The 18,366-nt window shown below is 46.2% G+C and overlaps 1 protein-coding gene across 2 annotated transcripts in view; it reads left to right on the top strand.

Annotated features, from left to right (window-relative positions):
- Septin2 (septin 2) overlaps positions 1 to 18,366 on the top strand; it is a 33,126-nt gene that overhangs the window by 13,357 nt on the left and 1,403 nt on the right. For both annotated transcript variants that reach the window (XM_077110291.1, XM_077110290.1), the window contains exons 4-10: positions 9,509 to 9,595; positions 10,803 to 10,926; positions 11,859 to 11,993; positions 12,127 to 12,244; positions 14,899 to 15,000; positions 15,380 to 15,525; positions 17,017 to 17,100. In XM_077110291.1, coding sequence (XP_076966406.1) covers positions 9,509 to 9,595; positions 10,803 to 10,926; positions 11,859 to 11,993; positions 12,127 to 12,244; positions 14,899 to 15,000; positions 15,380 to 15,525; positions 17,017 to 17,100 — 796 coding nt within the window. The remainder of the gene's footprint in view (positions 1 to 9,508; positions 9,596 to 10,802; positions 10,927 to 11,858; positions 11,994 to 12,126; positions 12,245 to 14,898; positions 15,001 to 15,379; positions 15,526 to 17,016; positions 17,101 to 18,366) is intronic.

Here is an 18,366-nt window from a genome sequence, read left to right as displayed (position 1 = left end):
AGTAGCTATATACCAAAAAAGTAGAACTTATCTTAAAACATTCCCCAGAAGAAACTCTAGATTTGATGGCTTTACTACTGAGCATTTCAGGTAGAAATTGTGTAAGTCTCATAAAACTTCAGAAACAGGTAAGAAGGAAATACATCCCATCTCATGCTATCCCATTATCCCATTACAGTTAACAAAAAAAGTGGATTGGCATTTGTCAACACTGGCAGAGACATCTCAGGGTCGTGGCAAGTTCAGCAGTGTATAAAAAGGCATCCTTGAACTTCCAGGCCAACCAGCACGGATGCAAGCTTGTATCAAAACCCCTGGGCTGATGGCAAAACGGGCACCGCACACACGGCCTTCGTCAGTGACACACGGGAGACGAGATTGGAGCACAGTCAAGGGATGCCAGTTTTATACCTTTAATGGTATTTTAGACCATTTTCTGCTCTTACAGCAATACTGCCAACTGGGTGATTATAAGAGAATATCTCACAGTTCTGAGGGCTAGGAAGTCCAGAGTCAGAGGCCCACATCTAGGGAGTACCTTGCTGTGATGTCACCTGGGAGAGGGCACCACCTGGCAAGATGGCCACTGTAGAACAGGACTGAGGGATCAAAGTCTTCACCTGTAGTATCACAGTGACAAGTGCTTTTGAACATACTGGAAGGAGTGTTTAAACCGTAGCCGACTCTGCCAAGTGAGCCACTGTGTCTTGAATAAGTGCCATCGTTTGCCTGTGGAAGTGCATGTGGAGAGTGCAGCTGTGGATGATGGGTGTCGTAGAAAGGCAGGGTCTGGACCCCATGGAGAGCTGTGGCTCTAGGGTTCTGGAGTGGCTTACAGCATTCAGTGGATTGAGGTCGCTGGGCACTGGGGTGTTGTTTTCTGGGTTCCCCTGGCTTCTCACTAATGAAATTGTGCAGAAGCAGATGTGAAATTTGTATCATGCTCCTGTTGTTCCCTAATACAGCAATCCCATGGGAACAGATTATTTCCAAACAAGTAAGTTATTGGAGAACTGAGTACATGAATGGAGCTCACCACAGCAATACCCGGTTTATCGTCAGAAAGTCAGTGTTTTCTATGGTGTACAAAGAAAGAATCGTGTCATCTGAAAGTGCATTTGTAAGGATTCACAGTGTTAAAGGATAAAATTAATACACTAGAAATAAAAGGGAAGGCAGTTCAACCTAGGGTTAAGGGTATGTACTAAAATGGGAATGTTTACTCTTATGCATGAAAAACCAGAAGTAAAACCTCTTTTTTGAGTTGTATATAATGTGATTTGTATATGTAAGAAAGCCTAAGAGATCCACAGACCACTAGAACTGTTAAGTAAATTTTTGTGATGTTTCAGGTACTAGTTTAGCACATAAAAGTAGACTTTATTTCTGTGTATTACCAGCAAACAATTTAAAAATGAATTTAAAAAGTCAGTACCATGATAATACTAGCTAACTTTTTAAAAACAGTATCATTTACAATAACATAAAAATTTTGTGCTGTTTAGTGGTAGATGTAGCAGGATATGTGTACTGGGAATACTGCTGAGAGACTTTAAAGACATTCTGAATATGTGAGATATGCTCCTCTTGTAGATCAACACTCTGAAGATGAGCTTTTCTTTCTAAATTGTGCATGGAGACAATTTGATCCCAATGAAAGTCCCACTAAACTATCTAAAAATAGAAATGAATAAGCTGATTCCAAAGTCAAAATGCAAATGCAGGGGACCTGGAGTACACAAAACAGTTTAGAGAAAGAACAGAGTTGGACATGCCCTGTGGATTTCAAGACTCAGCGGCCATGATCAGGACTGCCTGGCCAGGTGGACATGGAGATGGCTGAACCTGGCAGTAGATACATGTGGAAGGCCAAAGATGCCATGATGACCAGAAAGTGAAATAGACAACAGCTGGATGAGCAATCAGAAAATTAACTTGAAAGGGATCATAGGCTTAAATGCAAAACTAACAATTCTAGAAGAAAATGGAGAGTCATAATTTTATGACTTTGGGGTAAGTGGATTTCTTAGGATGTGAAGAACAGCAATCACAAAAGAAAAAAAAATCAGTTGTGCTTTGTTAATTTATTCACAACACCAGTGAGAAAAAGTCAGGCCATAAATTGAGAGATTGTCCATAGTACCACATCTGAGAAAGGGTTTGTGTGGAGAATGTGTGAAATCTTTTCACCTCAGCACAACAGATGAAGAAGGCAGGCAAAAGATGTGAGCAGACAGTTCACTAGGGAGGACCAGCTGGCCAGGAAGCCCATGCCTAGATTTGCACGTGGACACCACAGTGAGGCACAACCCCCACTTCTCTCTCTCGACCTGCGCTACAAGATGAACTGGGTTCAGAAGAGCAGGCTTCCACATTAAGCTAAGAAAATGGTGGAGAAGCACAGGACACAGAAGAAATTTTCATATTGAGGTTAGGATGGTTCGGCAACCTTGAGGGTCAGCTGGAATAGAGCGTGCACCCAGAATCTCTTTTTTTTATATGGGGACACAAAAGGAGTTTAGATAGAATGTTCTTTACCCCATAAGACAGAGGATAAGGTTTCAAGGGGGGTTGTCCAATCCCATTGAGTAATGCCCCAGTCCAGAGCTAGGGCAAACTTCTTTGCCACTTGTATTGCATAGTGTAAGGCATGTGATGCCAGATCAGCACCCGTGCTCCAGGCTGAGTGAGGGTGCTCAGCTCATGGGCAGGTGGCCTCCCATCCCTGCCCACAGAAGGCTGGAGAGGTCAAAGCTGGCAGTCCAGGCGTTGGCACCGGTATTGAGCAACTGGAACCCTGCTAATAGCAAGAAGACAAAAGGCTTCCATCAATTTGGAAACCAGTTAAAACCCAGTAATCCACTGGGCATAGTGGCACACACCTGTAAACCCAGTGGTCTGGGAGGCTGAAGCAGGAGGATGACAAGTTCAAAGCCAGCCTCAGCAGAGGCAAGGGGCTAAGCAACTGAGTGGGACCCTGTTTCTAAATAAAATACTGGGGATTTGGCTCAGTGGTTGAGTGCTCTGAGTTCAATCCCCAGGACCACAAAACAAAACAATCATCCCACTTTGCATCCCACATCACAGACTTGTATGTGAACACTGACATGACTCTCTCACAGCCCCAGACGGGAAGGGGCCCAGGTGTTCATAATCAGAACATTGCCCTGCAGTACAAAGAAGCAGACGGCTAGGCACAGTCCAGGGCTGAGTCTCCGCTGTGGTGAGACACAAAGAGGCTGTGCTGCAGGCTTCTCTTTATGTGAGGCTCGGGAGTGACCAGAGCCCTTGTAGTGACAGAGTGGGTTGATATCTGCCTGTGGGGGCCCTGGAATCAGAGATGGCTAAGACAGACGGGAGCCTCTAGAGGGTTGAGGAAGTGTTCCATGTCTTGAGTGGAGTTTGGTCATCCAAGCATGTACCTTGTCATTATAATCCAACTAGTTTAAGTGGTGTATTAATGTGTATGTGAATTTTACCTCAGTGAGGTTGGTTTAAAAGCAAGCAGGCACTTAGGGGTTGAGGAAGAGATGGGTAGTGTGAAGAATAGAGCTAGAAAGCTAACCACAAGGATCTTCAACTTTTAAATCATCCTGTTAGTGGCCCAGGAAAAATGGTACACTGGGAAAACACCAGCTCAGCTGACTGAAAACACGGATGTTAAGCAGAGACACAGCTTTTAAAATTGTGGCAGAGGTCTAAAGAAGTGAGGTTCACGGACTGGTGTAGCATCTGCAGGCGCAAGGCTGCACATGTGGGAAGCAGTCTGTAAGGAGTTCTGAAACAAGGAGGAAGTTGTGTAGTTGTGTAAAGACATAGGAGAGGAACCAGGTGGCAGATTGCCCCTGAGAGAACTTGGTTACCATGAGGCTGAGATTCCTGTCAGATGGGGAAGACTGGCATTAAGTTGTCCTACCTGCAGTTATGAGGGATGGTTGCTTAATTTTTAAGAAAAGTGAGATTAACGATAGTAACCCTAAATGTTAAAGGCTTAAACTCACCATTCAAAAGTCATAGGCTAGTAGACTAGATAAAAAAACCAAAAGATCCAACAATATGCTGCCTACAAGAGACTCATTTGATAGGAAAAGACATACACAGACTGAAGGTGAAAGGTTGAGAAAAATCATACTACTCACATGGACCTCGGAAGCAAGCAGGGGTGTCCATACTCATATCAAATAAAGTAGACTTCAAGCTAAAGTTAATCAAAAGGGATAAAGAAGGACCCTACATACTGCTCAAGGGAACCATACACCAACAAGACATAACAATTATTAATATATATGCCCCAAACAATGGTGCAGTTATGTTCATCAAACAAACCCTTCTCAAGTTCAAGAGCCAAATAGACCACAACACAATAATCATGGGTGATTTTAACACCCTTCTCTCACCACTGGACAGATCTTCCAAGCGAAAGTTGAATGAAGAAACTATAGAACTCAATAATACAACTAATAACTTGGACTTAATTGACATATATAGAATATATCAACCAACATCAAGTGGATATACTTTCTTCTCAGCAGCACATGGATCCTTCTAAAAAATAGACCATATATTATGCCACAAGGTAATTCTTAGCAAATACAAAGGAGTAGAGATACTACCATGCATTTTATCTGATCATAATAGAATGAAATTGGAAATCAATGATAAAATAAGGAAGAAAAATTCCTACATCACATGGAGAATGAACAATATGCTGCTGAATGAACAATGGGTTACAGAAGACATCAAGGAGGAAATTTTAAAAATTCTTAGAGGTAAATGAGAACATAGACACAACATATTGAAATCTCTGGAACTCTGTGAAAGCAGTACTAAGGGGAAAATTCATTGCATGGAGTTCATTCCTTGCATGGAGAAAAAGCCATCAAGTAAATGACCTCATACTAACCTCAAAGCCCTAGAAAAAGAAGAACAAACCAGCATCAAAAGCAGTAGAAGGCAAGCAGTAATTAAAATCAGAACTGAAATCAATGAAATTGAAACAAACAATTGAAAAAATTGACACAACTAAAAGCTGGTTCTTTGAAACAATAAATAAGATTGACAGACCCTTAGCCATGTTAACGAAGAGAAGAAGAGAACCCAAATTACTAGCATACAGGATGAAAAAGACAAAATCACAATGGACACTACAGAAATACAGAAGATAATTAGAAATTATTTTGAAACCTTATACTCTAATAAAACAGAAGATAGTGAAGGCATCGATAAATTCCTTAAAGCATATGAGCTACCCAGATTGAATCAGGAGGATATAAACAACCTAAACAGACCAATATCAAGTGAGGAAATAGAAGCCATCAAAAGATTACCAACCAAGAAAAGCCCAGGAACAGATGAATATACAGCCGAGTTTTACAAGACCTTTTAAAAAAAACTAATAACAATACTCTTCAATCTATTTCAGGAAATAGAAAAAGAGGGAGTACTTCCAAATTAATTCTACAAGGCCAATATCACCCTGATTCCAAAACCAGACAAAGACACCTCAAAGAAATAAAACTTCAGACCAATATCTCTAATGAATATAGATGCAAAAATCCTCAATAAAATTCTGGCAAATCAAATTCAAAAACATATCAAAAATATCGTGCACCATGATCAAGTGGGATTCATCCCAGGGATGCAGGGTTGGTTCAAATACAGAAATCAAAAAATGTAATTCATCACATCAATAGACTTAAAGATTTAAGAACCATATGATCATCTCGATAGACGCAGAAAAGGCATTTGACAAAATACAGCACCCTTCATGTTCAAAACATTAGAAAAACTATGGATAACAGGAACTTACCTCAACATTGTAAAGGCTATCTACACTAAGCCTCAGGCCAACATCATTCTAAACGGAGAAAAACTGAAGTCATTCCCAATGGTACAGAATAAAGGACACAGAGACTAACCCACAAAATCACAACTATCTTATATTAGACAAAGGTGCTAAAAGCATGCACTGGAGAAAGGATAGCATCTTCAACAAATGGTGCTGGGAAAACTGGAAATCCATATGCAACAAAATGAAATTGAATCACCATGCACAAAAGTTAACTCAAAATGGGTCAAGGATCTAGGAATTAAACCAGAGACTCTGTGTCTAATAGAAAAAGTAGGCCCTAATCATCATCAATTGGGGCAGGCCCCAATTTCCTTAATAAGACGCCTATAGCATAAGAATTAAAACCAAGAATCAAAAATGGGATGAATTCAAACTATAAAGTTTTTTCTTAGCAAAAGAAATAATCTGTGAGGTGAACAGGGAGCCTACATCCTGGGAACAAATTTTTACCCCTCACACATCAGATAGAGCTCTAATCTCTAGGGTATATAGAGAGCTCGACAAGACAAGCACCAAAAAACCAAATAATCCGATCAATAAATGGGCCAAGGACCTGAACAGACCCTTCTCAGAAGAGGATATACAATCAATCAACGAATATGCGAAAAAATGCTCACCATCTCTAGCAGTCAGAGAAATGCCAATCAAAACTACTCTAAGATACCATCCCACCCCAGTAAGAATGGCAGCCATTATGAAGACAAACAACAGTGTTGGTGAGGATGGGGGGGGGGGGGCGCAAAAGGTAAACTCATACACTGCTGGTGAGACTGCAAATGAGTGCAGCCAATTTGGAAAGCATATGGAGATTCCTTGGAAAGCTGGGAATGGAACCACCATTTGACCCAGCTACTCCTCTTCTCGGACTATACCCAATGGACCTAAAAACAGAATACTACAGGGTTACAGCCACATCAATGTTTATAGTAGCATGATTCACAATAGCTAAACTGTGGAGCCTACTAGATGTTCTTCAGTGGATGAATGGATTAAAAGAAAATGTGGCATTTATACACAATGGAATATTACTCGGCACTAAAAAAGAATAAGATCACGGCATTTGCAGGGAAATGGATGGCATTAGAGAAGATTAATGTGAAGTTAGCCAATCCTAAAAAAACAAATGCTGAATGTTTTCTCTGATATAAGGGGGGGGTGACTCAAAGTAGGGTAGGGAGGGAGAGCATGGGAGGAAAATTACCGCTAGATAGGGAATAGGGGTGGGAGGGATAATAGAAGGAGACGGTCATCATTATATAAAATACATGTATGAAGATGTGAATTTGGTGTCAACATACCTTGTGTACAAACAGATATGAAAAATTGTGGTATAAAGGTGTATTAAGAATCGTAATGCAAAAAAAATAAGAGCTCATGTATAATGGCATAATTTGATGTGAACATACTTTATATACGGTGTTACGAAAAATTGTGCTATGAATGGATAACTATGAGTGTAATGCACTCCACTATTGTCATGTATGTAAGAAATAAATTTTAAAAACAGAAAAGTGAGATTAAAAAGATAAAGTGTATTGCCAAATTTTGCCTGATGAAAAAATCAATAGGTTAATATGACCAAATCAATAGTTAATGTGACCAAAATCAATAGTTAATATGACCAAATTCACAAGAGGATTTTGGAGGGAGCACTTGAGGCTGCGTGAGGACAGTGGAGATGGACCTGAAGCAGCCGGAGGTTGATGTGGCTGCAGGTTGCATGGGGAGTTGCTTCTGAAGAAGCACACGCAGCTGTGGGCCTGCACCCCGGTTGCCCTGCACCCAGCTCATGTAGGGGCTATTGCGTGGCAGGAACAGCCTCCTGGGAAAGGCCTGCGTATTGTTCGAGAAAGCAATGTGGTAATCATTTTGGTCAAGAATTGAGAAACTAACATGAAGAGAGATTCCTTAAGATTTAAAGACTTAAATCTAAAACTTTTGTGATGTTTTGCCTGGTGGGACTGAAAGGCTGGACTTTCTTCCTCTCTGTGTCTTCTTCATGGTGCCGCTTGGCCCAGGGCTGCTGTGTCCTGGTTAGTGTAGACAGGAGCCGTTCTGTAGACTGGGAGCGCCTCCACCGGCCAGCCTTTGCTTTTTTCTGTACGTGAACATGACACTGCTGGACCCCACTGTCTTGTGATTGTGTTTTTGGATGGCGATGGGCCTACCTTGATCTAAATCTTTCCTGATGTGTCTTATGTCCCCTGTTGTGACAGCTTGTGGCCAGGGTGGAGTGAGGTACACTCCGGCTGGCCCAGCAGCAGCATGATGCTCTTGGCCCAGGAGCAGGTGTCTGCCACTCTGCCGAGGGGAATGCACACACTCCCTTAAGTGAAGGTTTCCACAGGCAGCGTTTCCCCAGAGCAGCCGCTTGGACTCCTCTGCTCAGGCCTCGTTCCCATGGGCACCATCCCTTCTCAGCTGTGCCTTCCTCTGCTGGGCACCTGTTGGTGGTGGTTCTGTTTGTTCATCGTCTGCCCCACTGAACTGCAAGGCCCTGTGAGCAGGGACTGCTCTGTCCCATTCCCTGTCCTGTCCCCATGCCTGGAAGTGTGCCTCTCAGTAAATATTGATAACATCTCTTCGCATGGAACGTGAGGTAGAAGGATCACCAAACGGTTTGCTGAGAGTAACTGTTGGCCATTTAGTTGGTGGTGTGGGGTTTTATTTGGGTATATTGAGCACATAACTCTAGCTCTGTCCTTGTCTCCTATGGAAATTGCAATGTACAACACAGTCCAGATTCTGTGTGTGTACACATTTCTAGTTCACCTTTTCCCTTGATTTTCCCAGTAATGATTTTTAAAATAGACCTGTACTCCTTTCCCATGCTGTGCAGGACTGAGCAGAGGCCAGGCCTACAGGGGCCTGGGAAGGTCCAGCACTGGTACATGTCATGCCAAGCTCAGAAGCACGCATCTTGCAGAATGATGCCTTGGGTGGCAACCAGTGATGAACGATTGGATTTGAACTTCTTTCCAGTATGAAATTTAATTTTGGGTACTTTGTATCTTTTTGGAGTTAAATGTCAAACATTCTGAGTAGCTGAGAGGGCTCCTTAACCTAGGGCGTTCTAGAGGGCGGTACTGTCTGAACTGGTGCCGTCTCCCCTGCAGAGCGGGTCAGGGAGCCAGGTGGGAGGCAGCAGGGGGGTGTGTGTCAGCGGAGGAGGTCACATGGGCGTGTGTGCCAGGGGACCTGCCAGGTGCCAGCCCTGCAGCAGGAGTGCCAGGGGCACTGTTGTTCAGGTGGGTCAGAGTCTTCTCAAGTGCTCTGTGAGGTCAGCAGAGCTCCCTGTCAGAAACCTGCTTTGCATCCTGTTTATCACAAAAGAAAGAACGATTCCAAAGTATAGTCCATAAGTTTGTGAAGAGGTGAAATTGTGTTTCTACTCAGTTCTCAAATCCCATAGACCTCAGTCCAAACTGGACAGCTCCCTGAGCTGGGCAGGTTCCTATCCCTGAGCTGGGTTTCCCCGGTCTCCCCCTCTGTGGGCCTGAGGGGTGGTGGTGCCTGGTCCTGGTCATGGTGTGGAGAGCAGGGTGTGGTCCTGAGGCACCAGTCTAGGACTGCCCCGGGCTCACGCTCCAGAAGCATGTGGCACACTGAGCAGGCCTGTGGAGGAGGTCCTGACCAGGCTCTGCTTTCCATTTAAAGGTGAATCGGGTCTAGGAAAGTCGACTCTCATCAACAGCCTGTTCCTGACTGATCTCTACCCAGAAAGAATCATACCTGGAGCCGCAGGTAAAAAAATTCCTCTGCTTACGGTAGTTCTGTGAATGTGCTGAAGAGTGCATCATGAACACTTCACCTTGAACTCTGTTTTGACGTTCTGTTCTAATGTTTTCTTGGAACACAAGGAGAACGCCCCCTAGGGAAAGTGTCCTGCACCTGGGGCCTTGCCACCTTGGCTGTGTAGGTGCTTGACATACACCCATGTGTCCCTCCTGTAAATGTGAAAGACGGTTCCTGCCCATGTTGTTGGATAAGAGGACCAAGTGAAAGTTTTATGTCATTAAAATGCTGCATATGTTGGGGCGGGAATTGTGGCTCAGCGGTAGAGCGCTCGCCTAGCACGGGCGGGTCCCGGGTTCCATCCTCAGCACCATATAAAAATAAAGGCATTGTGTTGTGTCCATCTACACCTAAAAAATAAATACTTTTAAAAAATGCTGCATATGTGGATAGTCCCCGTAGCAGCAGGTGTCTGACTTGTTTGCATCTGAATGTTCAGTGATGGCTGCAGCATCCATCACTGCTTGTTCAGTGAGCAGAGGAGCCCACAGTCAGAGCCTGGGTCCTGGGCAGCCACAAGAAAGATGCAAGCCCTCTCACCGACTCTTACTTATCCCAAATTAACCATTTTTAATATTGTCTTTATTTGTCCATGTAGTGTGGTGCAAGGATTGAGCCCAGGGCCTTGCACATGCTAAATAAAATAAGCTCTCTGCCACTGAGTTAGTCCCTGAGTCATCCCCCGACCCCCACTTTTTTAAAAAGACAGATTCTTGCTAAGTTTCCCAGGCTGTCCTTGAACTTGCCATCCTCTTGCTTCCCCTCCCCTCCTGCACCCCCCCCACCGCTGGAGATTGAACCTGGGGGCATTCAAGTCTTGCTCTGGGATAGGGTGTCACTAAGTTGCTGAGGCTGGCTTCGAATTTGCAGCCTGCCTCAGCTTCAAGAATAGCAGGGTTATACATGTGTACCTCTGCACCTGGCCCGTGTTGGTGTTTTTAACCTTCCCAAGGAGGGAAGGCAATCTTAATTCATTTCCCTTGCTGACTTTGGGACTATTTGACAGTCTCTGCATTACCTCTGAGCCCCTGCCTCCAAAGAGACTTAGTGATCTTCCAAATTACTTAAAATAACATTGATAACAGGTAATTTCTCCTCTTTGCATACTGGCTTAGCTTTTAAGGTATTTTCTTTAATAAGTTTCTTTCTTTTTTAGAGAAAATTGAAAGAACTGTCCAAATTGAGGCTTCCACTGTTGAGATTGAAGAGCGTGGAGTCAAGCTGCGCCTTACAGTGGTGGACACTCCTGGCTATGGGGACGCCATCAACTGCAGGGACTGGTATGCAGCCACACAGGGCTCATAGCCCAGGGGTCCTGCACCATGCACTGCCAGCTTGTCTTCCTTCTGTGCTCGCGTTCACAGATGCCGTTAGGGAGGGGTGGTTAGTGAGTGGCTCCGGTAGCTCTATCTAATAAAGCAGTGAGGCAGTTTAAAACATTCAGTGCAGACTTAAAACTATTTAATGCTGACTTTTAAACTTTTAACCTTCTGAGGATGTTTCCAGGGAGTGAGGTTTCTCTCTGTGCAACCTAGTGGGATCTGAGGTGCAAGAGCAACACTCCTGCTGTCACCAGGGCAGGGCCTTGAGTTGAATGTGGGCAGTGGATAAGAGGTCACCATGTACCTTTCCATATGGAAAGCGGACACTGTTTGCAGGTTGCCAAAGTTGTGCCTGTGGGTGGTGCTGGTGGGCTTTGTCTTCACCAACAGGGAGGTGAGGCCCAGAAGGAGGAGCATGGCCGGCCCTGTGCCGTGCTGTGTGGAGGTCCACCTTGGTTGTGCAGACGCCCTCGACTCTCGCTCCTCTAAGCCTGACTCCTGTATTAGGAGTCTCCCGGCTCAGTGTCCTGTGGGGTGCTGTCCTGTTGAGCTGGTGACATCATCCTGCCTTGGACCCTATGCCTCCTGCTCCTGCTTACTCAGCTTCTCAGCCCCTCTTCATTCACACTGTGTGGGAGGGTCAGCAGACCTCTGGCATCACGGGCCACCCTCAGACCCCACTGAACATGTTCCACTCGAGCTGTTGACTCCTGGTACTGAAGGGAGTTTACACTTAGCAGTTTCCCAAAACCTCCATTGGCAAATCTAGGAGTCAAGTCTTGTGCTCTTGATTTAAAAGTGAATTTTGGGGTTGGTATCTTTGGTGGAAGGGGGAGAAAGACTTTTTTCCCTTTGAAGTTAAGGGCTGCTGGCTTCTCTCTGCATTTCAGTTTCAAGACGATCATCTCCTACATTGATGAGCAGTTTGAGCGCTACCTGCATGACGAGAGTGGACTGAACAGGCGGCACATCATTGATAACAGGGTGCACTGCTGCTTCTACTTCATCTCACCTTTTGGACATGGGTAAATAACGTTCACCATGGAAACTCGGCTCACTGCACAAGTGTGCAGTCACCCTCAGACTGTGTGTTGCAGTACAAGAATTGAGATGATTTGGAGAGAAAGAATGTTGTGATCTCCCTGTTCTTTCCTGCAGGCTGAAGCCCTTAGACGTGGCCTTCATGAAAGCAATACACAACAAGGTGAACATCGTGCCTGTCATTGCGAAGGCTGACACTCTCACTCTGAAGGAGCGGGAGCGGTTGAAGAAGAGGGTGAGTGCCACCTGGACCTGGCTGCTGCTTGGGACAGTGGGTGCCGGGGGCCTGGGAGTGGGAACAGGAGGAGTCTCTAGCATCTGCCCTGAGTCTTGGGGACAGGACTCAAAGCACACCTGATGCTTGCTGTTTTGTTGTCTAGCATTTTGCCTTCAACAAAGTATCACATTTCAGTTTATTAGATTTTCTTAGGTAGAAATGCCCTTGGTGAGTGGCAGGTAGCTAGGTGCAATGAGACTCCCCAGTGTTGGGCTGAAGGTGGAGCTCTTGCATTCTATCCAATGCTTCCACACCACGGTGTGTCTGAGCAGGATGGTTCCTCCATGGAAGGGAAAGTGCCCGTCAGCCTCTGCCTGCCAGTGCCCCAGCACTCCAGCACCCAGCTGCTCTGATGCTGCCCCGTGTTTCTCTGGTGCCCTGTTTAGTGCCCTCTCCTCTGTATCTCTTGAAACCTCTTTGTTGACTATATATGTTTTTAAAAATTATTTATCTTTTTCTGACTGTGGTCCTTAAGAAAATCCAAATACCTTACATGTGCTAGCCTTTGACCTGAGAGTCCTTTTATTTCTCCACAGAAACAGCAGCTAGTAGTCAACTGTGGTCCCTCCAGAGCACGGTCTGCGGTATCAGAACGGGAGTATACTGTAACACTGCTCAGCCAGTGGATGTTTTAAACTTCATTATCTATGGCTTTACCATGGTTCTGACTGGATGTATAGAACTGCACGTAGGAACATGCTGTGGTTGGTTTTGCCAGTTCCCTGTTGATGGATATTTGGCTTATTTTTAGTTTTGCTCTCGCCCCCTTTTATCTCTGACCAAATTTCCTGTTCCTTTGCCACTTCCCATTCCTCAGACCCAGAGAACACCTTCTGCCCAGAATGTTCTCCCAGGTGCCTGCTGGCTCTCAGAGGCCGTCTGCGCACTTCTGCAGCACCCACACACCACGCAAGTCCCTGTGCATTTTGTACTGTGGCTTCTCCTTATCCCCAACCTTGATCCCTGAGATAAAGATTCTTTGCTTTGTTCTTTAATGTATTCCAAGAATCCAGAATAGCACTTGACACATAGTAGGGACTCAGTTATGTTTGTTGTTCTGTTGTATAAATCAGATGAATTCTTGGGAAATGAATGTGAACTTAAATTTTCATAAGATGGCAAATTTCCCCCAAAATAAGCAACAGTTTACTTTCCCAAAGCACCCTGTGTGCTCACCCCAGCGGTGATGGGTGGGTGACCAGGGTGAGTCAGCTCTGCCCACCTCAGACGGGGGAGCTTGTTTGATTTCATCTTCTTGAGTACTGGTGATCCTGTCCTGTGTGCAGTGTCCACTGGTGTCTTCTTGGTGCTTTCTTATTGACTTCAGATCGTCTCAGGATTTGTAGATATTGGTGTGTTCAAATAATTTCTCCTAGTTTGACTTTAGGTTTTTACCACAGTAAGATTGTAAGCTCTATATGGTCAGTGCTGTTGCCCTTTTCCGTATCCTCTGAAGTACCTACCAGTTTTTTAGGAAATGTTTGGGCTTTGGGGAGAGCGCCTGAAAACTTTTTTTTGCTTAACAATGAGCATTTTTAGTGAGGGAATGGACGCCTGTTCTACACTGTTGTGTTAACTTTCCTTTAGCTGGAGGAGAGGGGTGTCAGGGTTAGATTGCTTTGGCTCTCATCCCTAGTTCTGTGCCTGAAACCTGGAGGGCCTGAGATGAGATGAGTTCCTGCACCTCTGCCCGTCCTCTGGTCCTCCCCCAGCTGTGGTGGACTCTCTTGCAGCCCTCCTCCAGCCCTGGCCTTGGCTGCCTGCTTGCTGTGCTCTTGGCCTGCCTTACCTCCCTGCTCGCTGACCGCCATCCCTCCAGGATGTGTCCTTGGTTCTCCTAGGATCACATCATCTCTGGCTTCTGCGTCCTTCCAGGGATCTTGCCTCTTCCTGTGCAGCCAGGAGTCCACTTTGCACTGCTAAGCTCTGCCCTCCCTGCTTCTCTGCCTGTAGACACCCCCACATCGCTTCCTTGTGCCCCTCCTCCAATTTAAATGGTCTTCTTGTTCAGTCTTTCTTACATCTCATCTGTCCAGTGTGAGCCCTGGCCTTATGAGGCCAGCGTGGAGCCACAAGTGGGATCTTCAGGGCTGGACCAAAGAGGAGAGCAAGTCCATGCCAACTGCTCAGTTCGTCCCACTTAGGAATGGGGATTTGTGTCAAATATAGGGTGTACAGAGGTGAGTCTTCTCTGGAGTCAGGTTGGGAAAGATGGTGTGTTGAGAGCGAGATCTGTCCACAGAAGGATCTGTACCCTTCTGAAATCAAAGAGCCAGTCCAGCCACGAGGAGGCAGCTGCTTCCTGGGTACTTGCCGTGGTGGTGCAGGCCTGTGGCATCTGGAGCCGTGCCCAGCACACAGTGGCCACAGGGTGCTGGTTCTTCACTGAGCCTGAGGGAGGACTGCTGGTCAGCCCCAGCCCCGTCTCTCCAATCCTGTAGGCCTGGTTGATAGGTCAGATTGCAAGATTTCACACCTAAGGACCATTTTAAATGTTGATAAAATGGTTTCAGAATAACTTTAACCATTCTGGTTCTTCTTGACATTTGGATGATTTTGATAAATTTCTAATATGAGGAATTAGACTTGACCTGGTTTTGTCTTCCATTCAGATTCTGGATGAAATTGAAGAACATAACATCAAAATCTATCACTTACCTGATGCAGAGTCAGATGAAGATGAAGATTTTAAAGAGCAGACAAGACTCCTCAAGGCAAGTGCTGGCTGCAGGGCATATTGATAGCTGCTCCTGTGTCCTGTGGTCCCTGCAGTGAGAGGAGAGAGTGGGCAGAGGGCCAGATCTGGCAGGCTTGCCTTCAGAGAGTGTCTGGGTTGGGCCAATTACAGTACTCATTTGCTGTCAATATGTTAGACATGGCTTCCACTGCAGACGTGGAAGTGTCATTGCAGGTTTGTTTCCTGATTGTCTCACGTGGGAAATGTCTGACACTCTGCCAGATAAAGCATGTGTGCCCTTAGCTCTCAGGTGAACGTGTTGTAGACAGTGGACGGACAGGTCTCTGCTGGTGTTCTTGTGTTCTCAGCGAACACTGGGCTCCCTGCTACAGCCTGTCCGCCGTGTCACTTTCCAGGCCAGCATCCCATTCTCTGTGGTGGGGTCCAACCAGCTGATTGAAGCCAAAGGCAAGAAGGTCCGAGGGCGCCTCTACCCGTGGGGTGTGGTGGAGGTGGAGAACCCCGAGCACAACGACTTTCTGAAGCTGCGGACGATGCTCATGTAAGGCCTGGGTGTCCCCTGGCAAGGTGGCCCAGGGGGCAGTGCTTCCCCTGTGGGTGCACACAGCCCCCCGCTAGCTGCAGCCGGCACGTGCTGTGCATCCACACTGCGTATCCTCTGGAGGGAGGTGGTTTGGGGGCTGCTGCGGCTTGGTCCTGAGACCTCTGGGGGCTCAGACACACTGTCCTCGCCTCTTCAGTGACATGTATCTAAGTACCCATCCATTGTGCTCTCCACCATCTCCAGATCTCTAATGCTGATGGGAGACTAGACTAAACTATGGGTGCGTGTCCTTAGCTCTGGCCGGGAGATGGTCAGGCTCATGGTGGGTGTTGGGCAGCACCCCAGACCCAGCTGACACCCAGTGCTCCTGAGTCATAATAGGCGGCCCCCCTGAGTGTTGAGCTTTCTTCTCATTTGACAAGTACAGTACACTTGACTAGAGAAATAGGCTTTACGCCCCTTAAACATAAATTTCACATGCAGTAAGTAGCCTATGTCCATTACCGTTATTTCTGAATGGAAGCATCTTGCCGGAGATGCAGTTCTTTTTGTTAACGTGTACTTGTACCTGCTTGTGGGGTGCAGTGTGATATTTGAGCTCCTGTGTGGAAGCATGTGCAGGACAGCAGCGCTCAGCATTTCCAGGTCACCCCTTCTTGGTGCCGCCTTCTGTTTTTTTTTTCAAGATCTGTGTCTATTAGAAGGCTTCCGAGGGGTTTGGGTGAGTTGAACGTTGCTGTGTGTGCTCCTCTGTCTCAGCATAGCAGTTTTTAGCAAGTGGAAGCCAGTGAGCTGTGACCGTCCAGGCTGTCTTTGGAATAATGCAATGCACTGTGAGCCGTCAGAGAACACTCGTCCAGCCCTGGGCTCTGTGGACCCCCGTTGTGGGGCATGGACCCTGAGCACAGAGCGAGACAGTCCCCACCTCAGCACTGATGTGTGTTCTCAGAGTGAGCCCCCATCCTGCGTAAACAGGACTGAGTGGGAATGTCTGCTCTGAGCACTTAGAAAAACTGGGCCAAAGTACCATTCACCATGAGAGAAATAGGGGGTCTTACTCTGATAAGAGCGATTGCCTGTTCCTCCTAAAGATCTTTTAGAATATGCGTTCTACTTTGAGCATCATCCACCTAAAACCCTCTACCTCTCTGCATCTGGTCTCTCCAGTGGCCATGAACTCCTGCAGGGACTAGCATTCCCTATGGCAGAGGACAGTGTGGGGCACACCAGGCCTCTTGGGTGTTGGTGCACTGTTGACTATGGTAGCAGAGGAGAGCCCACACCTCACTAGATATTTCTACAGCCATGTTTCCTTGGGAAATTCCAGCAACCTATGCACCTTTACGACATGGTCTAAGGGTGCTGTTGTACTGGGTGAACAGTTTCCTTGTGCACCTTTACCACATGGTCCACAGGGTGCTGTGAGCGGGGTGTGGTCCCCCTGAGGCTGGCATGTAGCTACTTTAGTGTATGCCTTTTCTCTTCCAGCACTCACATGCAGGACCTCCAGGAGGTGACCCAGGACCTTCACTATGAAAACTTCCGTTCCGAGAGGCTCAAGAGAGGCGGCAGGTGATCCCACTGTCTCCTGTCCTTGAAGTGCTGTCGTCGTCCGTCCCCCACCCCGTGTGTCTCAGCTTTCACTAAGCAACATGAGCTTCCTACTTAAACACTGTTCAAGGGAAAGCCAGGTGCAGTGGTGCACACCTGTCATCCCAGCAGCTGGGGAGGCTGAGACAGGAGGATCATAAGTTCAAAGCCAGTCTGAGCAAAAGTGCAATGCTAAGCAACTCAGCTAGACACTCCCTCTAAATAAATTATAAAACAGGGCTGGGGATGTGGCTCAGTGGTCAAGTGCCCCCTGAGTTCAGTCCCTGGTACCAAAAAAAAATTATTCAATGGAGTTGCTGCTAGTTTAATCAAATCATGCTTTTCTAGCCTTGAAGGGAGAGGAAAAAAATGGCTGGGCACACACCCCTAATCCCAGCTACTTGGGAGACTGAGGAATACCCTGAATTTAAGGCCAGTCTGGGCAACATAGCAACACCTTATCTCAAAATGAAAATTAAAAAGAGCTGGGGATGTAGCTCAGTGATAGAGCACTTGCCCAACATGCCCAGAACCCTGCATTGGATCCCCAGCAGTGCACACACACTTCCTCCCTCCCTCTCTCCCTCTCTCTCTCCGTCTCTCTCTCTCTCTCTCCCTCTCTCTCTCTCTCTCACACACACACACACACAGATAAAGGTAGATTTCATATTGTGCACATGAAGAATAGCTTGAGATCTGAAGGCCAGAGCTTATATTGGTGGTATTTCTAAAGCAGCTCTGTTTTCTGCTTAGAACAGAGTTTAAGGAACAAATAAGTGGAAATGTAGCAGTTGTTGAATATTTCGTGTATCTCGTTCATCTAAAATATGTTCTTTTTAACGATGAACGGTGAGCATGCATGAGGTGTGTGTTAAGGTCTCATCGTGTTGACTTGGGAACCAGTCATCAATCAAAGTTCTAGAGGCAGGAGGCAGCGGTGGAGGGGACTCTCCTACTGGGCTCTGGGCCTCTGTGTACTGAGGGAGCGGCCTCCGTCCCATGGGCCAGTTCTGACCTGCTCATGTCCTGCTCCTTCAACACACTGACTGACCTTGCACCTCTGCAGGAGTATTCTTGAGAGGAGACGTGTCATCACTCCAGCTTGGGGCAGGGAGTCTCCTGAGCTTCTCGCCTCCTGGAGTTTATGCTTTTCTTCTCCCTGTTCCCTTTTTTCATGTCTTTAATTTTAAAAAATGATAAAAATATATAAATTCAAGTAGGTGTTTCTCAGAATTCTAAAGTGAATTT

Source organism: Callospermophilus lateralis, chromosome 9 (genome assembly GCF_048772815.1).
Source record: "Callospermophilus lateralis isolate mCalLat2 chromosome 9, mCalLat2.hap1, whole genome shotgun sequence".
Classification (NCBI taxonomy): domain Eukaryota; kingdom Metazoa; phylum Chordata; class Mammalia; order Rodentia; family Sciuridae; genus Callospermophilus; species Callospermophilus lateralis.
The sequence above is the reverse complement of the archived record's forward strand: the minus strand, read 5'-3'. Positions and strand labels throughout refer to the sequence as shown.